The sequence below is a fragment of the Aureobasidium melanogenum genome, assembly GCF_000721775.1.
Source record: "Aureobasidium melanogenum CBS 110374 unplaced genomic scaffold scaffold_39, whole genome shotgun sequence".
In the NCBI taxonomy this organism is placed as follows: domain Eukaryota; kingdom Fungi; phylum Ascomycota; class Dothideomycetes; order Dothideales; family Saccotheciaceae; genus Aureobasidium; species Aureobasidium melanogenum.
This window is the reverse complement of record NW_024470091.1, coordinates 68,559-94,929: the sequence shown is the minus strand read 5'-3', so window position 1 is coordinate 94,929 and position 26,371 is coordinate 68,559. Positions and strand designations below refer to the sequence as shown.

General features: G+C 50.1%; 14 protein-coding genes across 14 annotated transcripts; 5 read left to right on the top strand and 9 right to left on the bottom strand.

Moving 5' to 3' along the window:
* Positions 1-468: 468 nt before the first annotated feature.
* M437DRAFT_60411 (uncharacterized protein) lies at positions 469-2,340 on the bottom strand (the record flags this gene model as incomplete). Its single annotated transcript, XM_041023752.1, has 1 exon — positions 469-2,340. The coding sequence occupies one exon, from the start codon at positions 2,338-2,340 to the stop codon at positions 469-471; it is 1,872 nt and encodes a 623-aa protein (XP_040875053.1).
* A 637-nt stretch (positions 2,341-2,977) lies between these two features.
* On the bottom strand, positions 2,978-3,424 carry M437DRAFT_14689 (uncharacterized protein; the record flags this gene model as incomplete). Its single annotated transcript, XM_041018772.1, has 1 exon — positions 2,978-3,424. A coding segment is annotated over one exon (447 nt), but the record flags the coding sequence as incomplete, so codon positions are not given.
* Positions 3,425-3,824: 400 nt separating this feature from the next.
* On the bottom strand, positions 3,825-4,263 carry M437DRAFT_60415 (dabb-domain-containing protein; the record flags this gene model as incomplete). The annotated part of the gene is made up of 3 exons (XM_041023753.1): positions 3,825-3,983; positions 4,033-4,143; positions 4,198-4,263. The coding sequence occupies 3 exons, from the start codon at positions 4,261-4,263 to the stop codon at positions 3,825-3,827; spliced, it is 336 nt and encodes a 111-aa protein (XP_040875051.1).
* Positions 4,264-4,569: 306 nt separating this feature from the next.
* M437DRAFT_60432 (uncharacterized protein) lies at positions 4,570-5,427 on the top strand (the record flags this gene model as incomplete). The annotated part of the gene is made up of 1 exon (XM_041023756.1): positions 4,570-5,427. One exon carries the CDS (start codon positions 4,570-4,572, stop codon positions 5,425-5,427), a length of 858 nt encoding a protein of 285 aa, XP_040875050.1.
* A 248-nt stretch (positions 5,428-5,675) lies between these two features.
* On the top strand, positions 5,676-6,922 carry M437DRAFT_89009 (uncharacterized protein; the record flags this gene model as incomplete). Its single annotated transcript, XM_041028948.1, has 2 exons — positions 5,676-6,800; positions 6,851-6,922. The coding sequence occupies 2 exons, from the start codon at positions 5,676-5,678 to the stop codon at positions 6,920-6,922; spliced, it is 1,197 nt and encodes a 398-aa protein (XP_040875049.1).
* Positions 6,923-6,946: 24 nt separating this feature from the next.
* On the bottom strand, positions 6,947-7,995 carry M437DRAFT_89008 (uncharacterized protein; the record flags this gene model as incomplete). The annotated part of the gene is made up of 2 exons (XM_041028947.1): positions 6,947-7,532; positions 7,991-7,995. The coding sequence occupies 2 exons, from the start codon at positions 7,993-7,995 to the stop codon at positions 6,947-6,949; spliced, it is 591 nt and encodes a 196-aa protein (XP_040875048.1).
* A 187-nt stretch (positions 7,996-8,182) lies between these two features.
* On the top strand, positions 8,183-8,787 carry M437DRAFT_70358 (uncharacterized protein; the record flags this gene model as incomplete). The annotated part of the gene is made up of 2 exons (XM_041025436.1): positions 8,183-8,357; positions 8,420-8,787. 2 exons carry the CDS (start codon positions 8,183-8,185, stop codon positions 8,785-8,787), a joined length of 543 nt encoding a protein of 180 aa, XP_040875047.1.
* Positions 8,788-9,263: 476 nt separating this feature from the next.
* Positions 9,264-10,140, bottom strand: M437DRAFT_60392 (ribosomal protein S6e; the record flags this gene model as incomplete). Its single annotated transcript, XM_041023749.1, has 3 exons — positions 9,264-9,359; positions 9,418-9,585; positions 9,685-10,140. The coding sequence occupies 3 exons, from the start codon at positions 10,138-10,140 to the stop codon at positions 9,264-9,266; spliced, it is 720 nt and encodes a 239-aa protein (XP_040875046.1).
* Positions 10,141-11,439: 1,299 nt separating this feature from the next.
* On the bottom strand, positions 11,440-12,822 carry M437DRAFT_79372 (uncharacterized protein; the record flags this gene model as incomplete). Its single annotated transcript, XM_041027164.1, has 3 exons — positions 11,440-12,003; positions 12,063-12,372; positions 12,527-12,822. 3 exons carry the CDS (start codon positions 12,820-12,822, stop codon positions 11,440-11,442), a joined length of 1,170 nt encoding a protein of 389 aa, XP_040875045.1.
* Positions 12,823-14,385: 1,563 nt separating this feature from the next.
* On the bottom strand, positions 14,386-15,333 carry M437DRAFT_89004 (uncharacterized protein; the record flags this gene model as incomplete). Its single annotated transcript, XM_041028946.1, has 1 exon — positions 14,386-15,333. One exon carries the CDS (start codon positions 15,331-15,333, stop codon positions 14,386-14,388), a length of 948 nt encoding a protein of 315 aa, XP_040875044.1.
* A 2,427-nt stretch (positions 15,334-17,760) lies between these two features.
* Positions 17,761-19,623, top strand: M437DRAFT_60423 (dicarboxylic amino acid permease; the record flags this gene model as incomplete). Its single annotated transcript, XM_041023754.1, has 4 exons — positions 17,761-17,929; positions 17,979-18,490; positions 18,545-18,697; positions 18,754-19,623. 4 exons carry the CDS (start codon positions 17,761-17,763, stop codon positions 19,621-19,623), a joined length of 1,704 nt encoding a protein of 567 aa, XP_040875043.1.
* A 264-nt stretch (positions 19,624-19,887) lies between these two features.
* M437DRAFT_89002 (sugar transporter STL1) lies at positions 19,888-21,547 on the bottom strand (the record flags this gene model as incomplete). The annotated part of the gene is made up of 3 exons (XM_041028945.1): positions 19,888-20,844; positions 20,900-21,152; positions 21,207-21,547. 3 exons carry the CDS (start codon positions 21,545-21,547, stop codon positions 19,888-19,890), a joined length of 1,551 nt encoding a protein of 516 aa, XP_040875042.1.
* Positions 21,548-22,578: 1,031 nt separating this feature from the next.
* On the top strand, positions 22,579-24,268 carry M437DRAFT_89001 (family 51 glycoside hydrolase; the record flags this gene model as incomplete). Its single annotated transcript, XM_041028944.1, has 4 exons — positions 22,579-22,685; positions 22,742-22,936; positions 22,990-23,206; positions 23,264-24,268. 4 exons carry the CDS (start codon positions 22,579-22,581, stop codon positions 24,266-24,268), a joined length of 1,524 nt encoding a protein of 507 aa, XP_040875041.1.
* A 69-nt stretch (positions 24,269-24,337) lies between these two features.
* M437DRAFT_89000 (protein prenylyltransferase) lies at positions 24,338-25,589 on the bottom strand (the record flags this gene model as incomplete). The annotated part of the gene is made up of 3 exons (XM_041028943.1): positions 24,338-25,369; positions 25,422-25,529; positions 25,584-25,589. 3 exons carry the CDS (start codon positions 25,587-25,589, stop codon positions 24,338-24,340), a joined length of 1,146 nt encoding a protein of 381 aa, XP_040875040.1.
* Positions 25,590-26,371: the final 782 nt, after the last annotated feature.

The window sequence follows — 26,371 nt, the reverse complement described above, 5'->3', positions numbered from 1 at the left end:
AAAAAAAAAAAAAAAAAAAAAAAAAGCCGTGGTGGTGTAGTGGTAGAGCACGCCTGGTCCTTGGTCACTCATTTGTTGTAAGTCTCTCATTTATTCCAAAAGTTTGTCTCTCTTTAGGGGATCGGGAGGTCGCAGGTTCGGTTCCTGCCTACGGTGTTATTTCTCTTTTGGCCTTGTGTATTATGGATTGTTGAGTATGCTGCTCGTGCTCTTTTGTCATCGTCTATTCTTGGTGGACACGTCCTGCGGATTTTATCTGCTGTCCTGTTTGCTTTCAGGCAGTAGGATGATAACAGGCTTGTACATCTTCACCTAGCAAGATTACGTCCAAAGACAACGGTGACATGCAAAGAAGAAGAAAGATCTATACATAAAAAGTCTCAATAAACAGACCCCTGAAGATACATCTTTTTTCGCTACAAAAATGGTAAAAACGCTATATATCATGCCTTTGCTATAACATCTCTCTCAATCTCTGTCAAACCAACGACTCCAACTACCTTTACTGCCTTCCGTTCCCGCGTAAGCCTTTTCCTCATCTTCCCACTTTCTGCGCTCGACACTTCTTCTCGCATTCCACGCACGTACAAATCTCCACACTTCAGTGTCTGCAAGGTTCCAAGCCTCCACTGCATCACGAATGGGGATACTGTCCCGAGGCCCCTTGCCTTTAAGGACTAATTTTGCTTTGTCGAGGAGTGTGCCTTCACGCACAAGTTCCACCGGGTCAGGGATTTTGCCTTCGGGTTTGGGAGCCGGGGGACGGCGTTCAGGACCGGGGACTGGTGTTTCTGAGTGGCCGTTGTCGAGGGTGGATTCAAGTGTTGGAACAGGGAATCCTAGTGCCCAAGCAAGATCGCGCCGCAATATGGCGTTGTTCTCTTCAGATAGGTTTTCAGGGGTCAGCCAAAGGGAGCGAGAACTTCCGTAGTCGGAGGCGACGGCGTCTTTGAGGTGCGGGATGCGTGCGAAACTGCTCATGCCTGTGCCCAAGAACTCTTTTGTTGCGGCCAAGAGCCATTCGTCGCGTTTTGTTGTGCGGCGGATGAAGCGGATGGTCAAAGAGTCGGTTTGATGTTGTAGAGATGCCATGGTGTAAGGATGAGGTACAGTACCAATGGTAAAGAGATCAGAGGTGTTGCGGAAGAATGGCGGTTGACTGATGCGAAGCGGATGACTGCTCACACAAGGAACGCAGTTCTGGCGATTTGGAGGGCAAGATGAAGGCTGTGGCGACTCAGTACATTGAGACAGGTTGCGAGCAAGCTCAATGGCTGGTTTGACCAGGGTAAACATGTGGTCTGGTAGCGGCTTCAAAACAGCAATGCCGCCGGTGAATGTGTTCTGCCAGGTCGTGTGCAGGTGCGAGATGATGAGCTGAGGAAGCAGACGTAGGCCTTCACGGCTGACGTCTTTGTCGCTAGACGCCAACTTCTCGGCGATGCCCTTGTAGTATTTGTTGATGTTCTTGCTCGAGTAAAAGGCAATAGCTTTCTGGTTGCTGTCGACGTGGATGGTATCTTTGGACAGCATTTCGATTACTGCTTTGGCCTTGATAGGCTTCTTAGCATTGAGAACCTCTTCGATAGCCTTGTTGATCTGATCTTTGGGGCCGTCGAACAAGCCACTCTCCAGACCCTCGTATCGCGTGAGCTGGGGGTATTCACCACGACGCAAATAGGTAAGCAGGGGATCGTCATGTGGCGCCATAGGCAATGCGACATAGTTGGCCATGACGCCGGTACCCATGTTACCCCATGCGAGCCAGCGCATTACATCTGTCTTGAGCTCCTCTTCCAGTTCCAGAGGGATCATCTTTGCATACAGCGGGTTGTTCATAGCCTCAGGACGTCCCAGGACAACAGGCTTGAAGCCTTGAGCCCACCAAGCGCGTCTCCAGATCAGGAGAAGGTGGTGTACAGACTCGAGCGATGTCTCGTCCTTGTACCAATCGGCATCGAAATATGTGTATACTGGCGGTCTCTTGGCCAGAGGAGGAAGCACAGCTCTGTTCTCGTCGAGTGTGATTGTTGACGAGAAGGGGTTCATCCATTTCCAGTCTGAGAACCACCGTGCCTCGCCGCTGGTACTGTTTGCCTGTTCGGGCGGTGGTGAATGTGCCGGCGTTCTGAATATGTTGAGACCTTGAGGAAGACTTGGGGTCTTTGGCAAGTATGAGGATACTCTTCGCGCGCCTTCGTTGACTTCATCGCGGTAAGGAACATCGACGGTCGACTGGCCAAATAGGACGATGCAGAAAAGAATGAACAGAGCCAGGCTGGTCACTATCTGCAACCGCCGGGGCAGGTATGAGCATGGGTTGTATGTGCGCGGTGCCATTGTAAGCAACCTTTGACGATTTGTGCGATCCGTGTCAAGTCATGCGTCGTCCAGTATTTGCGACTTCCCGTCCAGTCGTTCGGCTCGTGGTTCAAGGAAAATTGACCGACTCCTTGCGAGCAATTGCGCGTCATACGGGCTGAGCTTGGCCGAGCTGCTTGCTCGGAGGAGCCTCTTCTCCGCAGTCACCCTGGCCTGATATCTATCGTTCGATACGCTTTCACTTTGTTGATATACGCATGACTTTCAAACCTCTGACCATCATAGTTACCTCACGCAAAAGTACAAGACAGTCCTGGTCATACGCTTTCGATTGTCCTCTTTTGGGGTTATCGATGTCCAGAATGATAAAATTGTACAGATTTTGCTCCAGCCCTAATGTACATGAAAAGAAACACCAATATCCATAAACTCTTTATCTTGCCTGCTCCCAGTTCTTGGAAAGCGCTTCGTCCACCCTTTGTTGGAATTGCTCGGGTCTGGGGCTGCTTGTTGTTTCACCGGCGCCGAGCACATCGACAGTCTCGAATGGCTCCTCCTCGACTCCAAACTCAAGAGGCTCTCCTGTCATCTCAGCATCGAGCAACTCGGAGGGCAACTGGTTGAGCTCGGTAGCCAAAAGTTCGTAGTCCAACTCGGGCAAACCCAGCGAGCGTCTTTGCGAGTTCAAGCGGTCTTGTACCGTCTTTGTGGCCATGATCATACAGCGCAATCTCCAACCCTCCATGCCTAGCGTCTTGATGCGTGCCGACTTCTCGCCCAACAGATACTCGTCCAGTCCTCCGACCTTGTCAATTGTGCGCATGACTCTAGTGCTGACACGAACGCGAATGCGACGGTTCAAAGCCTTGGAAAAGAGAGCCTTGCGCTTGATGTTGGGGTACCAGCTCCTTCGTGTCTTGATCTCGGTTTTGCGTGATACGTTGTTGCCGAATTGAATGCGCTGGCCGCCGTAGAGGCCCTTGTCGGATTGCTTGAACCATCGTGCGGGACCGTATGGGTATGGCGGTACGTTGGCGTGCACCTCGGCGAGAGCGTTCTTGTGTGACTTCCAGGCGAGGCTTGCGCTGGTTGTGAAGGTGCGAGCGGCGGGCGCAGCGTTGAGGCACTGAGGCCTTAGGGCGGCGAACATTGTGATAGTTGTGATATGCGATAGGTCGGAGAATACGAAACAGCCTGTTGAACTAGGCTTCGAGGTTGCTCGGCCGAGGGACAATACGCAGACCAGGTCGTCGTCGCTGCTTGTCTATCTCCAAAAGTCCATGGCGATTTCTGGACTTTGGTCTTGGCAGAACAAATTCTGTTGCCAACGCTTGTGGAACAACAATGAATTGGCTCCACTGACTGGAGTACTCAACCCTTCTGATGGCTCTATCGTCTTTGCATCTTGGACACATGCTTCCTTCTTGCTTGGCCTGGTTTTCCGTGAACAAATCTTCTTTCGATGATTATCTGTTTGACCTCAGTCATTCTATCTGCTGTTCTCAAGACATAACACCCGGCTCAAAGTCAAACACGGTCGCCGTGTCCACAATCTTGCCCACGTCTTCCACGAACTTGAGATGAGAAGGATCCTTGTTTAAGTAGTAATCTCTGTCGGCCTCTGACTGAAACTCTGAGACAAATCCATATTGAAGGCCGTGCTGTTCTTGTTAGTGGGGTCACCCTGTTGCTTATGATGGATGCTCTTACAGCAGCTCCTTCGGGACTATTGTTACTTCCTCCGCCGTATGATTTCATGTATGGTTTGTTGGTCTCGGGGTGTAGACATGTGTCTTTCAGCCCAAGCATACGACTGCAGATCTTGGTATATCGACGTGAGTACTCTTGTCAGGCAGCATCAGAAGCTTCACGTACATCCTTGACCACTGCTGGGTCGGTGCTCTCCTTGAACTTGAACAAGACAATGTGTACAATCGGCATCTTGATATGACAGATCAAAGGTCTTCAATTCGTGATACTTCGTAGGACAAGTAAGAAGTCAAGTTGCATAATCAAATGCGTCCAGTCATGTATGCTGATGACGTTTGGTGGTGCTCGGACTTAAGAAGACCGAGATGCATCCTACCGTCCCCAATATCGAACACATCTTCTTGCAGATACATACAGTCACCACATCCTCGACTCGAATCATGCCTGAAAGATAGATGAGAGTGTCGCCGCACGTGAAATATGCTGTAGACGCGACGCTTGCCGGAAATCGACACTGTATACATTGTTAGCAACGCGATGAGTAGTTCATCACACGATCAGCCAGTTGATCTGGTCATTCGATTTACCGCTGCCATACCCGACGTCGTGATCAGGATACCTTCTGCGACATCCACTACACCGCTGGGCCTGCGACAGCAAATCAGATCGCAATTGCCTGCCTCGTACGCCGCGAATCGCCTACGTCTCATCTCTGCAGGCAAGGTCCTCCCCGATGCGACAGCGCTTTCGAAATGTATCAATATTCCTCCACCACCGCCTCGCTCCAGGAATGATCTAGCTGAAACAAAGGACAAAACCAAGGGCAAAGCTCCCGCAGAGAGTAGTGTCTCTAGGGTCTACATACACTGCTCGATCGGCGATGCTCTAACGCCAGGAGACATTGCTTCAGAAGCAGAGGCTGCCGAAAAGGCCGACAAAGCACTCTTGACAGATGCCAAAGTCGAACCTGCTTCCGCGCAAAGTTCAGATGCTACAACCACCTCGTCCGCGCCTGCTCCACGGGGCTTTGATCGCCTCCTCTCTGCCGGCTTCTCTCCTGGAGATGTAGCCAACCTCCGTGCACAGTTCATGGCCATTCAAGCACATACCCATACTCCAGATACGATGCCGACAGGAGATGAGCTTCGGTCGCTCGAAGAAAGATGGCTTGAGAACGACCCTGCAAATGCTGCGAATGGTGGAGCAGCGGGTACAGATGAAGAAGGTGGATTAGAAGATATGCTTTGGGGTAACCTCATGGGCTTCTTTTGGCCCATTGCAGCTGCGTGTTGGTTGATGCGTGAAGAAGGCATATGGACGAGACGTATGCAGATTTCCGTGCTTAGTGGACTGCTGGTCAATCTCACATTTGGCTTTTTAAGAATAACGTCTTGAATTGCCGCAGGAATGTATGTTCCTGTAATGGAAGGTGTCTTGAGATGCAGAATTTGGGCATGGGCAAGTGCCGCCTCGAATGATTCACAATCGTTCCTTCCTCAACCACAGCATCTCAGCTTCGTCATCTCGATTCGTCACCTCGAAACAATCTGAACAGCTTCGTCGACTTTCTGTGTTCGGGCATCATTCTCCAATCATTCATCTAACCCTAGACATATCACCACCATCTCGAGCAAGCAACCAGGATGGCGCCCAAGAAACCCAAGCCTCCCAAAAAGCCGAAACCACTCGTCAAGAAACCTGTCAAGAAACCCGGCAAAAAAGGCGTCAGGTTGCCCAGCAAGAAGCCCATCAAGAAGCTGCCCGTAAAAAAGCCACCTGTCAAGAAGTCACCACCCAAGAAGCCCAAGCCGCCTGCAGAGAAGGCTCCTGCTAAGAAGGTCCCTGCCAAAGGACCTCCAGTCAAGAAGTCGCCCGCGAAGAAGCCGCCGGTCACGAAGCCAAGTAAGAAGCCTCCAGGAAAGACACCACCAGGAAAGAAGCCGCCTGCAAAGAAACCACCAGTCAAGACATCTCCTTCGAAGAAGCCGCCATCCAAAAAGCCGGACAAAAAGCCGGACAAAAAGCCAGTCAAGAAGTCCTTACCTACCAAGAAGTCAGAAAAGAAGCCAGCGCCTGTCAAGAAGCCCGAAAGCAAGCCGCGGTCTGTCAACAAGCCTGACAAGAAGCCTGACAAGAAGCCTGACAAGAAGCCTGACAAGAAGCCTGACAAGAAGCCTGACAAGAAGCCGGACAAGAAGGCTGATTCGAAAACACCGTCAAACAAGAAGCCTGAGCCCTCGAAACCTTCATGGGAGTCGGTTCTCAAAAACCCCTTCAAGAAGAAGCCACCATCTGACCAAAAGCCAAAACCGGAGGAAAAACCACTGCCAGCCAACAAGACCCCGTCGTCTGATAAGAAGCCACCACCAGCCAGCAAGCCGTTTTCAGAAAAGCAGCCACCATCAGAGAAGAAGCCAACATCAGACAAGACACCACGGCCAGACCACAAGAACCCATCAGACAAGAAGCCAGATACCAAGCCGCACTCAGCTGACTCATCTCCGACAAGACGACCATGGAAGCCAGGCCTCAAGAATCCTTTCAAAAAGAAGCCAGCGCCTGACAGTAAGGCACCATCGGACAAGAAACCATCATTTGACAAAGCGCCATCGTCCGATCAGAAGCCATCCCCTACGGCAGATCCATCGCGTGATCAGAAACAGGTGCCCGACCGAAAGACACCCTCTGACAAGTCAGAGTCTCCCAACCCTTTTCCCCGGCTACAGCCATGGAAATCAGCTCTCAAGAGTTCCTTCGATAAGTTGCCAGTGCATCAAGGCTCTAGTGCAGCGTCATCATCCAGCGCACCCTCTTCTAGAGCATCATCTATTGCCAGAAGCTTGTGTCCAAGAGCGAAAGCAAGGTCGAATCCAATGCCCCCGATCGATAAGAATGATGAATCGGCACCCACTCCTCAGGATCTGAAATTAGCTTGGATGCTCTTGCCATTTGCCCCCGCTGCGTCGAGTGCATTGGCTGGTGCTGATACTCCGAAGGTCCTGGCAACATTTTTGTTAAGCCTTCTGACTCTAAATGTGGGTGGCGCTGCAATGGCAGCCGTACAAGTGCACAAGCGGGAGGCAGTGTCCTCTTCGAACACGTTTTCCTCGAGTAACGTATCCTCTTCCGGCTGCAAATCTTCCTCGCAGAATGTGTCCTCTTCAGGCCACGCGACATCAGCAAACACAAGCGGTTCTTCCTCATCACTCAAGAGTAGCAGTAGCAGCAACAGCGTCGGCAGCTCTTCTTCAAGCTCAAGCAGGTCTTCATGGAGCACTGCTTCGTCCAGTAGTTCGTCCTCAAGCTCTTCGTCATCTAACTCCTCGTCGTCAAGCTCGTCGTCATCGAGCTCTTCATCATCAAGCTCGTCCTCAAGCTCTTCGTCAAGTTCATCATCGAGCAGTTCATCGTCAAGCTCTTCTTCAAGCTCATCCTCGTCAAGTTCTTCTTCATCAAGCTCTTCTTCGAGCAGTTCGAGCGGGTAGCAATACTGAGGGATGCTTGTGCTATTGTTTGATATACGAACCAAATTGCCTAGTCACATCCTGATCCTGTTCAGTCGTGATTAGGTGTGCGTTTTACTGTGATTAATATTTTTCATCTGCAACCGTTCTTCAGAGACTACAAGATCATTGTTCGGGATGTTTATGTATGATGATAAGCTGTGAGATTGCTGAGCCGGGTGTGCATGCCGATTGAGGCTGCGCAAGGAGAGAAGACGAAAGTGTATATCTATTCGGGCCGTTCCAAGATTGCCTCGATGAGACGATCACATACCAGCACACCGGTATATCACCATTAGACCTCTGGTTAGAATTGCTGAAATAGTGAGTTAGCGGTCGGCAATCTTGAAAGAGGTGAGGTCCCTCGGCCCGAGCTGCCTGAAATGTAAAGAAGGATCTCGCCGCTGGTTGCCGAAGCATCCGACTCGGGAGCTCGCAAAGTAAACAGCTGAGACGTCATGAGAGCAACTCAAAAAAAAGAAGAGAGAGCTTCAATGGCTTGAACATTTCGGCAGTTGCGTAGATAGAAGTCGTTGGGTATATAAGTACTAGATCAAAGGTCTCGGTCTCTGAATCAGTTTTTACGAACAACTCTCAAGAGACATACCTACACTTCTGCACTACTTATACCATAAACTTGAAGCATCATGGCAGAATCCAAGAGCCTCCCTACCTTCCTCACAAACACCGAGTTGCACCCTTCCTTTGACGAAGATATTAAGAATACACACTTGATCTACGACTATGCTGCTCAAGCCCCCGATGGCACACCGGAAAAGTGGCGCTATGAAATGTGGTTCTTCTCGTCCAACCGTATCGTCTGTAAGTCTCCTCTCTTCAAGCCCCAATATCCAAAGAGGTCCATACTAACTTCAGACTGAAAGACGCCATCCACGGCGGCCCCATGGCCGGCCGCATAAACTACCAAACCTGCACTTATCAATGCATCCGCCCCGGCGAACTCTGGCAATGCAACTGGCTCGAAGAAACCGGCACAATCTGTTCCCTAGTCTACGACATTCCCAACCAAAAGATTACCACTTTAATCGGTTTCTCCAAAGGTCATTGGAATAACCCTGAACAGGCCAGAGGAGATAAGAGAGATCCAGAGACTTTTGAGAGGTTCAAGGGGTTGGCTAAGCAGGGAACCCAGGTAGAGAGATTTATGCTTAGTGAGCAGGCGGAGATTCAGGAGAAGTTCAAGGGTAAGGGGAATTTGGTGCCTATCTCTGGGGATGAGGAGACTTTTTAGATGAGTGGGTGTGGAGTTGATTGTGTGGGATGGATCTGATTTTTGGCGTCCGGTGGTAATGACATGGTATAGACAAGAGAATACACAAAGTAATAAACAAACCTTGATTACATTTTATCATCACACAAAAGCACAAGGGGCACAGCAGTAGTACAAAAGAAATCCAGTTGGTGGGTATCATAAGCAACATAGACCCAGAGAAGGCTTTGAAAACATGAAAATTTTTGGAAAAGTTTCTTGAGAGACCTTTTTGGAATGTGAAGAGCATTGTTCAAAAAACGAAACTCCCATACGCTTTTGTGATGCCCTCCTTGTTGATATCATTGGACATTCCAGTGACGACCATATCCCGACTCCCACGAAGCCGTTTTTGCATGGACTTGACTCCTGACCTATAGACACGACTTGCATGTCTTGTGTCTCAGCCAGCCAGCCTCGTAACGTGACCCATCCTAACTCGCGGCGAGATGGCAAGTTTACTTGCGCATGGAAGAAGCGCGGCGCTTCTTCATCTCCTGCTGCTGGGACTTGGCCTCGGCAACACGCTTGTGGAGGATGTTGGCGTACTCGGCCTGAGAGAGTGTTAGTGGGATTGCGAAGCGTATAGACAGAGGAACAGATGAAACGTACGGCGGCGTCCTTGGAAGCCTCGGCGTTGCGGCGCTTGAGGGCCATGCGGTGACGCTTGTGCTGGAGACGCTGGGGAGTAACCAGGCGCTGGATGCGAGGAGCCTTGGTGTAGGGCTTGGCACCCTCCTTCTTGGGCTGGACCTCACGACGGATGACGAACTTGCGGACCTATTTCACGACACAGTCAGCATACATTCACAACTCAGACTCGATCCGTAAAGATGTTGTAATCTTTGGACCGGCGACGATGGAAAGGGGGGTACCCACATCATCATCCTTGCTGAGACCGAAGAAGCGGCGGATCTTGGTGGCACGCTTGGGGCCGAGACGCTTGGGGTGAACAACGTCGGTCAGGCCGGGGATGTCGTTCTCACCCTGCTTGACAATAGCGAGGGCGAGGACGGACAGGTCCATGGCAACGATGCAGCCGCGGACGGACTTGCGCTTGCGCTCACCAGTGCGGCGGGGGCGGTAGCACGAGTGGCCCTCAGCAAGAAGCAGACGGACACGGGTGGGGTGCATGACACCCTGCTTCATGGGGAAACCCTGCTTGTCGTTTCCACCGGTGATCTTGAGGACGTAGCCCTTCCACTCGTCACCGAGGGAGTCGGCCTGGACCTCCTGACCCATGCGACGGTCCATGAAGATACGGAGACGGCGCTCATCCTCAACCTCGATGAGCTTCTGGGAGCCGTTGGCGGGGTACGAAATGTTAAGCTTCATGGTGGCTCTAAGAATCTGGTCAGTACGGAGCGTTCGGGCTGACGAAGGCTGTGTGGCAGTCGGCTAGGCTGTGGGTTGAGCTGTATGGCTGCGCTAATCTTCTGGATGGTCGACAAGGGTGTGCGAGTAAACGTTGTGCGACTGGATGCAGTTCACGGTGCGTGTGTGGTTCGAAAATTCTTGTCGAGTGCGTCGAGCGTCGAGCGCAGAAATTTCTCCATGCCGACGAGGGCATCTCTTTGACAGCCGTCTGTCCTGCTCGACAGCAGTCATGTGTCTCGTGGTCGTGCGCGTGGTGCGCACAGTGGTAGCGATCGAAAAAGTCGTGTGCAAGACGTGTCTGCAGGCGCCGCAATTGTCGTTGTAGCCGTCGATGTCCAGAAGATTTTTGCAAGCCATATGCTCATGCCACACTGCCTATCGTCCATACCAACAGCATCAAGGGTGATTCTTACTATTGTCGAGGATTGTCGTCGTCGGTGGTCGCTGCGCTGTTCGGAGAAAATGAGATTCGAACTTTGCTGTGCTGGATTTTCGCACGGGCTTAGTCAGCCGTGGGTGCGTTGCTTCACGTGACACGGACCTCAAGCGACTCTCAGCCACGACCAACTTTACTTTGAGCCATGCCCTGGGGACTGCAACGAATTTCCGATGCTCGTTTGACTTTTCAGGTATTCCTTCATGATTTTACATGAATCACTTTTCGGTTTACGAAGATTCATCGTAATGCCAATGAGAACTTGACCGCATGCATAACTTGGTCGAGCATTATGTGGATGGAACATATCTCGGGTCAGATCACCATCTGTTGCTGAAAGAAGTGCTTCCACCCATCAAGAGCCTATTCATTTCGTCGCTTCTTGTTGGAGGAGCTTCTGTGGCCTCAAAGATTGCTTTCCCGACATTCAGAATGAGAACTCGCTTTGGCCTCGATAATTGCTCTCTCATAACACTTGCAAAAAGAATATGGCTTCTATCGGTTCCTGTGCAGACAATTCATAGCCCAAACGAGTAAACTCCTCAATCAAAGTGTGTGGTAAATTTGATAGCAAGAGAGAAGATACAGCTTATAAAGAATTAAAATGTCACCAAGACTTAGAATATCTTTCCATGGTTTCAACGCGCTCTTAATCCTCTTGTGTGTTCGGTATACATAAGTTCCTGACGATCCTTGATACCACTACATATTTGCTGACTTTCTGCAAAAATTCAGGACCAAAAGGACTCGGCAAGGCGTGAGCACACGAGTCTTGGCATGCAGAGAAAGCACAGAAAGCACAGAAAGAAGAAGTTGTCCCTCTAAGTCTCCGATCCGAAGGCAGGGAATTCGGGTGCCGAAGTGCCATCGCAGGAGTACTGGACGAGGAATGGCGAGTTGGAAGTGTCACTGTTCAAAATCACAGTACCGTCTGGAGCTGTGAGAGTGAGGTAGAAGCTGACAGCTCCCTGGGCCTGGCCAAAGACAACACGGAATGGCAGGTACTGGCCTTGAACGAGGTTGACGGTAGCGGAAGCCGAAGGATTGCCAAAGATAACAGCAGTCGCATCGGCATTATCACGAGTCCATCCCGAGTATGCATTCGATCCGAGCCACAACAAAGCAATATCGTCGGGCTGAGTTAGGGTGAAGGTGTAGGTGCCACTCGATTGGGCGAAGATATATCCAACATGGTTCAGGCTGAAATAGTCAGACTCGAAGGTTTGGGTGCTTCCGTAGATGGATATTTGGCCGACATCGCTCTCGTACAGTCCACCACAAACGGAAGCCGTAGTCTGGTACTCGGGAGCCTCTGATTTAATCACTGTCGGATCGTAGTCGCTGTATGTGTTGTCGGAGTTGTACACCGAATTGGGGTAAATCGCCTGAACCAATGTAAGTAAATGCGTGAGACGTAGCAGGAGATCACAGATATGATACTGACCCATCGGATACCCTCGTTGTTGCAGCTTGGAGGCGTGGGACAGTAATTAACAGTTGAGGTTGATGTAGTAGGAAGAGTAGTGGTTGGCGTGGTGACAACGGTCGCTGTGATGCTCGAATAGGTGGTCGAAGTAGGGTAGGCGGTGGTCGAGGACACTTGGGTGAGGATCACGGTCGATGTGGGAGTTGGAATGCCGAGACAGCCGCAGGCAGTGGAAATTGCACTACAAGCAATGTTCTTCAGAATAGCGGGACATCCTCCGCAGACACCAGGAATACTAATGCTAGCAGGAACGGTGGCGGATTGAGAGCTGCTGACGGAGCCTGACTTGGCGGTGGTAGGAGTCGTATGTGCTTGGAAATCGCGCTTGTTGACGGCAGTAGGAATGCAGGTAGTGATCGTAGTTCCGCTGTGAGATTGTCAGTCGACATAAAAGATGCATGAGATGAACGAAATTTGCTCACAAGGTAGAGTAGGCAGTGACCGGATCGGCGGAGCTTGTAAATGTAGATACTGTGGTGAGGATGGTTGTAGTTGCAGCCGACGTGAACAACGCCGTGGAGGAAACAGTCTGGGTGGTGGTGACGGTGGGAATGTGCAAGAATGATGAGCAGAATGGAGTTGCCGAGGGATAAAGGCGGAGGATGTCCACAACCAGATCGACCGCAGGACACACTACCGAATTGACTGCAGGATCAACCAACGGAGCGGCGTTTGCAAGGCCGAGTATGGCCAAGGCAGCAGTGGTCTTGCGATTCATTGTGTAAGCCCGAAAATACTGGAAGTTTGAGTGGTTATTGTTGTAAGGGATGAGATGAAATCTGGTTGTACTCCAAGAGGACAGGGATCCAGAAATTTATACCTAGAACCGCAGCAAGCTTGAAGGTTGGCCGAGGCAGCTGAATCTTGCCATCAATGCAAACCAGTATGCGTCTTCACCTTTGACCTATCCGTCTTCGGAGAGTGGAGTTCTCACTGTTCTCCCTGTTCACTCATACGTAACAGGTCTGGAGCCTAACGTGCACACCTATAGTCCATACGTTATTGCAACTGTCAGCTGAAGCCTAGTATTGGCCCCGGAGATACCTTTAGCAGGCCCTCTCAGCTGCATGTTAGGCGTGGTCGACCTGCGAGTCCAACAAAGACTTTCGAGTCTGGCCCCGTATCAATGCAGCGCTGGAATTACCCCTAGAAGGTTTGAGGGCTCTCGTGTTGACAGGAGTGAAATCTGAGGCTCCATACTCAACGAGCTGAAGTTTTGAGCAACGTCTAGAGCGTATTTCTCGTTCTTGAGATTGCGTTAAAATGCAGGACTTCGAAGATCATCCGCTAAAAGCTCATACTGCTAGGTCATCCGTTACACTACTATTGCTTAGTCGAATACTGTGAAAGCTTGTCGGACAGGCGGCACGAGGGCGGCGCGGTCCGTGATACCAAGACATCAGAACCGTCCTAGGAACATAACGCAGAACGGCATCAAAAGCATCCCATAAGCGGAGCTGTCAAACTGTTAGGTGTTGTTGCTCAGACGTTTTAGCCCAGGGGTACTCGGTCTATCCGAAGAAAGCTTCAGCTGAGCGGCTTGGTCACAGACCTCCGAAGTTGAAGTCAGAAGACAACGTTGACCTTTCGGAAGGGGTTTTGATGGGAATGAAGGACACGGGGGTCAAGGGTTGAGTATGTGATGGGAACTGTGTTCGTCAGTGATTGAGATGGTTGGAATTCTTGATGTCAGCTTACTAACTGTTCTCAACATCTCGAAGGCAACCCTGGAAGGCAACTTTGCAAGTCAGGTAACTGTCCTGGGCGTGCCAGCCCCATAAAGCGAACTATGGGTTTCAGCCGCACGCCGTTCATCATCATGACCTTTAGTAAGTTCAAGTCAAGTTCTGAGTGCTATATTGACTGGGCCTTGTTCATATGTGAAGTGGTCTAACATTCTATAACGGCCCAGCAGCATGAATTCTTTTCCATTTCTCACTTCCTACTATGGGAGCCCGTGTCTCAATGTATTTTGCACATGGAGAGGCTGAAGCGATCTTCTGCTAAACATTTCCGAGTTCTAGGAACAAAAATGATTTCGCAAGCAGAAAAGTTCATATTGGGTTGATAGCGTTCTTCGGCGATCCATTTCCTGCCTGTACAATTCGTCTAATTCATACATGTATCCCTCAATGGGAATTATTCTAACCATTCATCTGGTAGATCCATCCTGGCCAACCTGGCTGGTTGCCTGATCTTCCCGAAAGATTCTTCCAAAACATCGCAATGGTCTCCCTCCATCATTCTATGCCAGTGTATGCTCATGCTCTTATCTCCTCGTTCATCTTACAATGTTACCATCAATGTCCTTGATATTTCCCATCTCGTCCCAAGAACCAAGGACATCGTGCTTCTCCGTACGAAATCTGAAGTCGTTACAGGGGTATCCTATCAGCTCTTCTTGCCCCTTTCGTGCCACAACAGTCCACTTCGAGATTGGGCCTTTCGCTGGGTTGTCCACGGGTATCGAAGTAGATTCGTTATCACATTTCCTCTTGACGATTCTGGATAGCGAGTATCTTCGCGATGGTGGAGTGTTGAAAACGTCGTCAGATGGAGATGGTACAACAATGTTGTCCAAGTAGGCGAACTCATTTTCTCCAAGACTCAGAATGTTTCGAGTACCTTGCTGGTATACCACCTCAATATCGACAAGGTGGGATGGTCGTGGGCTCGAATGTAATAACGGTGGCGGTGTCGCGCCAGGAGGCGATGACAATAACTCCATTCGTGGTGCTGATGGAGGAGGTGGTGGCGGTGGTGTCGAGCGCCTGCGACCTTTGCACAATCTAGGCGGTGGTCTAGAATGACGTCTGCGACATGGAGACGAGGACGCAAGTCGCGTGAGAGATTCTGGAGACCAAGGCCGGGTGTCCGGGCACGGTGAGGATTGTTCTAGTCGACGAGGGTGCATGCTTTGTTGCGCACTATGCGAATTGTTTTTAGTCGCTTCCTGAATTTGGTGGATTTCGTACTGTGCGTTGAGATATGTTGTATCGTACTTGACATCTTCATTTCCAGAAGCATGGCTGAAACTCTGAGACAAATTATCGATGTTGAATGGATTTTTTGTCTCGTTGTTTTGCCATGTCCTGAATCCCCAACCATCATTCTCCTGGAAGCCAACCTCATTATCTTCTTCGACGAAGCGTGAGTTTTCACAAGAAGATTCCACTTTGACTCTCTTCGGCAACGAAGCACTTGGTCCCGGGGAAAGAGGCCTTTTCATACTTGCGACTTCGTGTTGCTCGTTCCTGAACAATGGTTGAAAGTGGCCAGGGACAGCTCGCAACACGAAAAGATCAATTTCAACACGAGACTCCGCGAGGACTTGCTAGTTGGGATGGATCGGCGTCGCTGGATGATTCTTGAGACTATGTCGGCAGCGTTATGCAGTATGATGTACGGTGTAAAACAGACCGGTTCTTTGAGGATGGAAAATAAAAAGAAAGCTGGCGATAAATCGACGCATCAATGTATTTGGCGTCCTATGAGTCAAGATATTCACGTGCTCGCTAAGGTGAAAAACTTGTTGTGCGTCGCTCGTGACTGTATGCGCAAGTTCGCTCGTTGTCCCGTATTCGTGATGGTGGTGTGCCAACAACGCAACATTCTTGAGTGTTGCCTTTGAGCTGAAGTCTTCTTTGTTGTTGTGAGATCACTGTCAACACTGGGCGATCATTGTTAGCATAGACCCTTAAACCTTGTGACCTACCAACCTCTTGTTTGGCATTGTGAGTGTTCGTCTGGCGTTGAGCCGGGCTTTCTCAATTTCCAACGCAGCGCATCGCCTTCACGTGCTCGCTAGACATAACCTTGTATCAACACAAAGCACAAAGCGCCTTTCGCACCGACGACACAAAAAGCTGTCATCGCAAGCCAAATATCATGAAAGCACGTTTGACTTGATCTTCATGCCTGAAGCAGAGCCATAATGGGCAAGCCGCTCATGGTCAAAGTCCATGTGAAGGCGTGCTGGTGATATCAGATGGCATTCTGATACTTCTTCTGCTCCGTATGCATTGTTGCTTGGTAGCTTTCAAGCTTCTCTCTGATTGCGGATAAAGACATGTTGGAGAAGCCACAGTGGTTGTGGGTTATAATGCCAGCACCAGGGTCATATCTGGAGACAGACCTACTGCTTGGGGAGCCTCTGAATAGCCGCGCTTGCTAAGAGGTAGCCGGTCAGGTATGAAACTGTAATAGCTTTCTTCTTTCAGGGTCATGGTAAGGTTGAGATTTGTGATCGCGAAGGTTTGACGGCAGAGAGATCGCGATTTGGGCTATCGAGGCATGACTGTGATATTGGCAACTGAGCAGTGGCCCAGAAAGCTCTCGTGAATTAAATGTATTCGAAGGTCGCATCTGATACCGGCGACATTTTTTTGGAAAGGAACAAGCCTATGAGAGTCTGAGACGTCACCCAAATACAAGGTGTTCATGTAGCGATATCGTCCTACTCTCACCATGATCACCAGCGTCGACAAAACATTATGCTCAAGCGACGATTTATCGGCCAATAGGCGGTCGAGGGGGTTACTCAGCTTCAGAAATGTAAAAAAAATATTTGTTGATATGGCATTGTGGCTCGAGCAGTTTCCCATTCCTTCCTGGATACTGATCGGTTCTTCGGGCAGACAATTCTCGTTCCGAATCGCTTAGGTAATGACAGCCGCGAAGATGCGGGGTAGATTCGTGGAGGTTTAACCGCGCGAGGGCGCTTGCGATTGCCATCTGGTCGAACCTTCCTACAAGGCGGCACAAGACACGCGACTTCATCTCTTGAAAGTGCTTCTTCCTTTTGCAACAGACTCTTCTCGATGCAGGCCTCGTCTTTTCACTGGCGAGCCAAGAGCGTGCCAGAACCTTTCCATGCGTGTCGGCTATCACTTACTCACAGTTGAAAACATCCTTATCAGCTTGGCAGTGGGCAAGTGGCATACCAAGACCGCCATCGCATGTTGCCCAGAGTCTGCCCAGAGTACCGGTTCGCGGAAACCCCCTCAACAACACCAATCGATCTTCGCCCCCGAGTTCGCCCTGGCAAGCTGGCCCAATTCGAAGAGCCTCGACCACTCGTTCAAGCAGATGGTCGTATATCAAGGTCACATAATATCATCCGTGCAGAACTCTTAATCGGGATGTTTCGGTGTAGGGCGCACATGGCGTGCTAAGGCGCGCTGCTATGGCTGAGGGAGGCATATTCTTGGCGTTTACGAGTAAGAATGTGATAACACCTTAGGATCATGGAAAAGGAATATCACCAATAGTCCACCGGGTGATCTTTCTGGCTGATAAGAAGAAAATATTTCTGCAAGTATGGCCATGGCGCTCTGGGCAGAGATATCAACGAATGTGTCGTCTTTCATAATAACACCACTGCATTCCTTTTCCCTTTCCTCTTGTGTCCTCTCCTCTCATCCTTCAGGCACTAGAGATTTCTCATTAGTGAGAGATTGCTCCTTCTGGCGGTAAACCTGACCTCCACGTTGACCGATCGCTGGGCAACCTCTACTCCAGCCGCTTTCGTACGTAATAGCCGCTCTAGTCCTGAGGAGTAGTTTTCTTTAAAGATCCCCGGAACTGATCGCATGTTCTTCTCCAGATTCCCCCACAGTCCCCCACATCTTGAGCTCGTGGTGCAACTTCATTCATTATGGCTTCCTATGAGAAAGGAGGACCCGATCCTGAGATCGCAAAGACTGCCTCATATGACTATGAGGCCCACGATATCGCTGCCATCAAGGAGGGCACCACGACTGAGGCTCCTGGAGAGCAGCTTCAGCGTGGCCTGCACTCGCGACAGGTTTCTATGATTGCTATCGGTAAGTTCTACCGAGTCTCAGGACACTAGCAAGACCTAACTATCTGCAGGTGGTGCACTTGGTACTGGACTCATTATCGGAACTGGCAAAGCTCTTGCTCAATCTGGTCCCGGATCTATCTTGATCGCATACAGTTTCGTTGGTCTTCTTGTCTGGATTGTCATGGCTGCTGTCGGTGAGATGGCTGCTTGGATCCCCGTTGCTGGTGGTTTCAGTCCTTTTGCTACTCGTTTCTGTGACCCTGCTCTCGGTTTTGCTCTCGGATGGACCTACTGGTTCAAATACATCATCGTCACACCAAATCAGTTGACAGCTGCGGCGTTAGTCATATCCTATTGGGTCGATGCGGACAAAGTCAATCCAGGAGTTTGGATTACAATCTTCTTGATTGCCATCATCGCTATCAACTACCTGGGTATTCGCTTCTTTGGAGAGTTCGAGTTCTGGCTGTCATCGATCAAAGTGCTCGTGGTTTGTGGCATGATCATTCTTTCTCTTGTCCTCGCGCTCGGAGGCGGTCCAGATGGCGACAGAAAGGGCTTCAGATATTGGCAAAACCCTGTAAGTACAACTCTTCGAGACAGCAAACATATGCTGATTGCCATATTTGCATAGGGTGCCTTCAAGGAGTACAAGGGCACAGGTGACGCAGGTCGCTTCTACGGATTGTGGAGTTCGATGGTCACTGCTGTCTTCGCCTATCTCGGTACCGAGTTGGTCGGTGTGACTGTTGGCGAGGCCGAAAACCCTCGCAAGACCATCCCCAGAGTAAGTGAAACTCAATACATATTCTGCTTACCGTACTGACAATGCACGCAATACAGGCCATCAAGTTGACTTTCTTCCGTATCGTCTTCTTTTACATCTTGTCCGTTCTGCTGGTTGGCATGATCGTCCCTTACAATTCCCCCAAGCTCGCCTTCGCTACCAAACAGTCCAACTCTGCTGCTGCATCGCCTTTTGTTGTCGCCATTCAGCTTGCTGGCATCAAGGGCCTTCCTGGATTCTTGAATGCTTGCATCTTGATCTTCGTCTTCAGTGCCTGCAACTCCGATCTTTACATTGCCAGTCGTACCATCCACGGTCTTGCCCTCCGTGGTCAAGCACCTAAGATCCTGGCCAAGACCGACAAGCGTGGTGTCCCTTACTACTCGCTCGGTCTTTCATCGCTGTTCTGTCTTTTAGCATACATGAATGTCTCGTCAAGCAGCAAGGAAGTCTTTGGCTACTTTGTCAATCTGACCACCATCTTTGGTCTCCTGACCTGGATCTCCATCCTGGTCACCCACATTTGGTTCCGTCGCGCTTGCAAGGCTCAAGGCGTTACTCCTAAGCAGTTGCCCTACGCCGCACCCCTCGGCATCTGGGGCTCTTACTTCTCCCTCTTCTGGTGCTGCCTCATTGCTCTGACCAAGAACTTTTCCGCCTTCACCCACGACAAGAAGACTTATGGCGACTTTGACTACAAGAACTTCATCACTGGATACTTGGGTATTCCTCTGTACTTGATCCTTCTCTTTGGATACAAGTTCATCAAGAAGTCTAAGGGTGTCAAGCCAGCTGAGGCTGATCTGTTTACTGGCAAGGATGTCTTTGACCGTGACGAGGAGTATTGGAAGGCCGTTGAGCATGAGAAGGATGCTAAGCGTGACGGCGGCTGGTTCTACAGAACTTTCCTGTCTTGGCTGTTCTAAGCTGTTCGGATGGTCGGAGTAAGGAAGGACGAGGATGATTCGAAGTTATGATTTTCTTCATCTTATGTATGGGTCATGATGATTATGCAGTTGCGATGTAAGACTGGTGGTAGTCATGTCTGAATCACATTTGTATGACACTTCGCACTACTTTCGTGAAATCATATGAGGTTACATCTCATATCTCGTCCATACGTGTGTGCATAAATAATCTAGCGTATACTGGAGCCAATTGATCCAACAGCGTCTAGAAGTGACAACCCTTTAAACCTTCTCGGCAGTGGTCTCCTCGTGATGAATAGTGATCGAACCCTTTCTCTCGACTTCCTCAGCACGTCTCTCGAGCTCGTGAGTAGCAAAGCCTTTGCGACCACCAGCAGCAGTTCCAGGCACAAACAGGGGAGCTTGGGTAAAGAGATAGTTCATCTCCTCAAGCGGGCGACCAGCAGTCTCAGGAAGAATAGCCCAGAAGAAGAGGGCGTTGGTGAAGTTGCAGACGATAAAGACAATATACCATCTCCAGCCAATGTTGGCAATAGCAACGGAGGTGGTCTGACCGATCATGGTGTTAAAGGCAAAGGAAACCATAGTTGCGATCGAGACACCCTTGGAACGTGTTCTGGTGTCGAAGATTTCGGCAGGGATGATCCAACTTAGGGGACCGCAAGTGGACGAGAACGAGAAGTTGTACAACCAGCATCCGACGACGATGAAGCCCCAACCAGCTCCTTTGTTCGAGTTTGAGGGGTTATTGGGGTCCGGAGGGAACTTGGCAAGCAGGCAGGTTGCAACAATGAAGCAAAGAGCATTACCAATGTTTCCGAGGATAAGAGGCCAGCGACGACCAAATTTGTCAATCAACATCAGACAACAGAATTGCGCCAAAAGAGCAATGAGCGACGAGATGGCTTGGTACTTCAAAGTGTCGTCTCCAGATATTCCGATTTGAGCGAAAATCTCGACCGAGTAGTATTGGATGACTGATACACCGGTCATCTGAACGGAAGCTTGCAGAGCAACAGCGATGAACAGGCGACGGAAGCTTGACTTGTTGGTGAAGAGCTCAACGTAGGACTTTGCTTCGTGTTCTTTCTCGTAGGTAACAGCGTCTTGGATAGATTCGAACTCGGCGATGACCCAGGGATCTTGAGCATTGCCGTTGGAGTGCAGTCTAGCGAGAGTCTGAAGACCCTTTTCAGTTTGTCCATTCGACATGAGCCACTATTCAAGTGTCAGCTACGTTTTTCACCTGTATCATAGCCAGCAAGATACATACTCTGGGAGACTCGGGGAAGAACAGGATCAATGTACCGAGAAGCAAGGCAGGAGCCATCTGAATACCGAGAGGGATTCGCCATTGCCTGCTGTCGTGGTCTCCATAAGAGGTATAGCAACCGTAAGCGGCCCAAGATGCAACAAAAGCACCAATACCCAACATGAACTGTTGTAGAGATGTTACACGACCACGAATACTGGGGTGGGCCAATTCAGCTTGGTACAGGGGGATGATCATGACCAGCATGCCAACACTGCATTAGAGTCAGTTGCGAGCACTCCCGAGTTCAAAACTTGGTCAAACTCACCCAAGGCCAGCAATAGCACGGCCAGCGTAGAGGTAGTGCAGATTTTGAGCAGCCGTTTGAAGGGCACCTCCAACAATGAAAACAATAGAGCCGATCAGAATAGTCATCTTTCTACCAAGCCTGTCACCACATGGGCCTGCGAAGAAGGCTCCAAAGAAAGCACCGCCAGTGAAAACACTGACAACGGCACCGGTCTCGTTGGCATCAGGGTGAAATTCATTGTTGAAGGACTTGGAGCCAATAGCTCCGGCAATGACACCGAGATCATAGCCATAGAGTACAGAGCCCAAGGAGGCAAAGACTGAGACGAGGAACTGGTACCATTTGGGTGGCAACGCCATGGTGAGCAAGTAGTATGACAGTAGAAATGGGAGATGATCAGAAACAAGGTCCCCATGGGGCAATAGCTGCTTGATTATATACACCAAGAAGATCACAGCAAGGTAGGGTTTGGTTCCGTCCAACCGGACGTGTTCCTTGCTAACGGCAGATATTGATGCCGCATGTGCAAAAAGACTCACATAGCATCAGCTCGATATAGTGGTAGGTCTCGTGGGTGGCGCTGCCAGCATCATGGAGACGCCTCCCCGGCGGGACACAATAGACGATACCTGGTCGTTTTCGGTCGCCTATCCGAACCAAAACACTTACAACACGCTACATCGGTGAACAACGCGGGGAAGGTCGATGCAGGTTGTGTGGAGAGTGGAGGAGAAAATGGAGTCGGTAGAGGCGCCCGGAGAAACCTTCGGCCAAGATGCATTGCAACCGTGAAACCCTAAACACTATACCAACATCTGAAGGCTGATATGTTCGCAATAAGGCCTCTTTTTGGGCAACTGGTCCGATCAATCATATCTACCGACCATCAAGCAAATTTTCCGGTCTGTTTCGGCTCCTTGTTCCTGCCAAGTTGTGCATCTCATTGTGAGAAGGATTCATGAAGGAGCTCGCGCCTTGGCGAACGACAGACATCTGATCGTCGCTGCCGTTTGGATATATGTCGATCAGCAGACCTTCAACCGCAGGGTGGACGCCCTTGACGGATAATTACGAGTAAAGAAGCAACTCTATTGGTGAGAGTCTGCAGAATGGCTATGGCCAAGATCCTTGCTGTGACTCGGGCCTTTCGCTACACGCCTGAATAGAGATATGCCGAAGGCCTGTGGTCAGACTGTGGGCCACTACTGATTTACTACTCCGCCGAGTGATGGTCATGTGGTGAATAGAAACGACGATTTAGGATTGAAGCTTTCCTGTTACTGGATAGGTATCTTCTCTCTGTACCTCTTTGCGTGCCTTGTTTTTGTCAAGATATTGGGAGTGGAAGGCAGTACTGCAAACCATCTAATCCTCACTTCTCGAGCACAGAATGGCTACATTTACCAAGATTCCGGATTCTGAGACCCCTGTGGTATCAGTCAACCACCTTAACAAAATCGCAAAGATCAATGACAATGTCTATGGAGGTTTCACCGAGTACGTCTTTTGTATTCTTAGCTTGCAGCAGTATCATATAATTAACACGCCAAAAGACATATGGGACGCTGCATATACGGCGGCATCTACGATCCTGGCAATCCCCTATCAGATGAGAATGGCTTCCGTAAGGATGTAATTGAAGCATTCAAGGAGCTCAATTGTCCTGTTGTCAGATATCCTGGCGGTAATTTCGTCGCTACTTACCACTGGCTCGATGGTGTCGGTCCAAAGGACAAGAGACCTGTGAGGTGAGCTGCCTCCATGAATTCCTAATCATTCACCAATATTAACATCTGTTCAGACCAGAACTTGCTTGGCTTGGTGAGGAGAGCAACCAATTCGGTACCGATGAGTTCTTGAAGTGGTGCGAGGTCGTTGGTACTGAACCTTACTTTGCTCTTAACTTTGGCACTGGCACATTGGACGAGGCTTTGGGCTGGTTGGAGTACTGCAACTCTAACAAGAACACATACTATGCCAACTTGAGACGTAAAAATGGCCGCGACAAGCCTTACAACGTGAGTGAAACTATGCCCACAAAGCTGAGGTCATCAGCTCAACTAATTCTCGAGTAGGTCAAATACTGGGCTCTGGGAAACGAGATGTGGGGGCCATGGCAAGTCGGCCAGATGACCAAGGAAGCATACGCAGACAAGGCCTACCAATGGGCCAAGGCCATGAAACTGCTAGACCCCAGCGTGGTACTGATTCTCTGCGGTGAGACTGGTTACAGCACTTGGGACAGCTACGTCCTGAAGGAGTGCGTGAAGTGGGACACTCACACTCTGGGCGGCAGCACAACCGCATCGCTCATCGATATGCACAGTATCCACATCTACACAGCCTCAAACGACCACTTGAAGAACGCAACAGCACCTCGTAGCGCCGAGCGTGCTATCGAGATTACTGGAGGACTGATTGACCTGGTCCGTATCGAGAACAAGGTGCCATACACAGTACCAGCGCCCACCATCTGCTTCGACGAATGGAACGTCTGGGATCCCGTTCGTGCTCCCGGTGATATCGGTGCAGAGGAGAAGTACACACTGTCAGATGCGCTTGCCGTTGGAGTATGGCTGAACGTCTTCGTCCGTCAAGCCAAGTATATCGGCATGGCAAACATTGCTCAAAGCGTCAATGTCATCTCACCTCTCATGACAAGCAAGGACGGTATCCTCAAGCAAACGACATGGTGGCCTCTGCTGTTGTTCTCCAAATACATGCGTGGCTGGACCGTGGCAGTCAATGTACGCTGTGGCGAGTACGAGGGCGAGACTGAGCCAAAGTGGATCAGAGGTACGATTGAGACTCCGTGGTTGGATGTCTCTGCTACCATCAACGAGGAGGGTGTAGTCAGTATGGCTGTCATCAACGTTTCTGACAGCAAGGACTTTTCTACCAAGCTTGAGGGTGTCAGTAGTGAGTCGGTCGCAGTCTACACTGTCACTGGCGATAACCCCATGGTTGCCAATACGAATGGTAACGAGGACGAGGTTGTCATCAAGGAGACCAAGTGGGATGGCAAGGGCGAGTTCACCTTCCCCAAGCACTCAGTCACCATGCTTAGATGGAAGGCCTGAACAAGCGGCAGCATAAAGTAAAGCATTTCATGTAGATAAGTTGAATTTGATAGACGAGATCTAGAGGCATTATAGATTCAAAGACTTTCTCAAATCGACCCATCTACCCTTGCGTAAGGGATCCAGCTGTTCGAGTTGATCTAGCCATACCGTCAACTCGAGCGTGGTGATTTTCTTATTGCCAGCGTCGATTTCAAGGTATTCTGGAGTATACGTCACCAAAGCTAGGTAAATCCATTTGCAGTCCTTGGTGTCTTCAAGCATGTCCTTGAGCAAATCAAACTGTGTATCAAAGTACCCGATACGATCTTGATTTGTCAAATCGGGGACTATTCTGAGCTCTGAGGAGGTTTTCGGCGAGAGATTTGTCATGAGATAGTTGTGATAGAACCATAGACTTTGATCGTAGGGATCTGTGTAAAGAGCAGTGATGATGAGTTCGAACTCGTCGTCGAGGAGCTTTTTGCGAGCAGCATCATCGGCATTCCTTTCTTTCAGGAGTTTTGGTATAAGCTGCAGTCTATTGTGCCAGGCAGAGAAGTTTGAGAGATTTGTCTTGATCATCTTTGTTGTGTAAGCGAACTCGGACTCTGTCATAGACTCCTCTGGCTTCTTCTCTTGGTCGCTTTGGGACTTTTCTTGTTGCTCGAGGTGTGTGAGGTGTTCGATGGAGCTGACGACTTCTCTGCGGTAGCTCCAGCCGTGGAAGTTGCGCGAGTCGTAGGAGAGCATTTTGCTGTCAAGGACCATCTCTTCTTGCCATAGACGCTTGGCAGATGTGACAGGTAGGTATTTTGAGGCTTGCTGCAACAGCCATGCGCGATGGTTCCAGACCCAGTAGCATTTGGGGAATTGTTTGAGCAGAGGCAGCAGGAAAGCGAGGTCCTCGCGGATCAGAAGGGTAATCTCATGTTGGGCCGGAGTCAGGCCTGGCGGAGGTTTCGACTCGGCATCTTCAGGTGGCGAAGAGTTTATCTCTTTGGCAAAGACATGTTGAAGGACGAGGCGGCGGTGGTTCCAGATGGAGTAGTATTCGGGGTTCTGGGTGAGCAGGGCAGACGTCAAGCCGAGCGTTTCGGCCGTGTATTCTTGCGCTTCAATCTGGACATGTTGTTAGCGACTGCTACGTAGCTGAGCGATCAATATTCGGTACCTTTGTCTGGACATTGTCGACCAGGGCTTTGTATGCTTCAATCTGCTTGAGCTCCTTCTTGCGCGAGGCGTCCGTCTTCTCGCTGACCGCAACGCGGGGCACACCGTGCTACGACGACGTCAATTTTGGCCCGCCATCGTCTTTCTACTTGTTGGCACTCACACTCATGATCCTAGTAGTCTATCCTTGTTGGTTGGTTGCTTTGTCCGGTAACAAAAGTCGAGCTTGTTTCATGGATGCCGCAGCCAGATGCGCACAGCTGGAGTCAGCACTTTCGGCCTCGCAGCAAGCAGCTCCCTAAGAAACATCGCACGCGACATCGTCGCTTCTTCGAATCAAATCAAGACATTCAACTTGGTCCATTGTCTTTAACTTTGAAAGCGCGTTACCCTGTTCGCACCTTCTTCAAGAACCTGTCTTTACACTTTTCCCTGCGTCGTCGTAATTCCACCCACAAATCAAGGGCATTCCATATTCCTTCTCATCCCATTGGTTATTCTTCCAAGCGTCGTGAGAGCTCAACCTCATACCGCACTATTCATTCAGAGCCTATCCCCAAGCAATCTTGGTTCAATTCTGTTTGATTGCCCTCCATCTCTGTCCCTTTCTCCGATTCAAGCTTGCAGCCACCCAAGACACAAGATGCACTCCAAGCAGACGTCTAGTGAGAATGAACCATTCGACACTGAGCCATCTTCCAAGACTTAGCACGCCTCGAAGCCAGCTCCAGGCTCGTGGCTGCATGTCCATCTCTCGAGACAGTCGCTGGGGTCCCATCGATGGGTGTGTCCCCTCTCTCCAACCCCTGTCAAGCCAACTCCTGTATCAACTGTTTGCCGCCTCATCGACTCTTTCAATCTGGACGGTTGCAACGATGACATGGACGTCGAACACAGTGACCATGATGGCCCTGACATGGATATCGATGAAGAACCGGGTCACATCGAGCA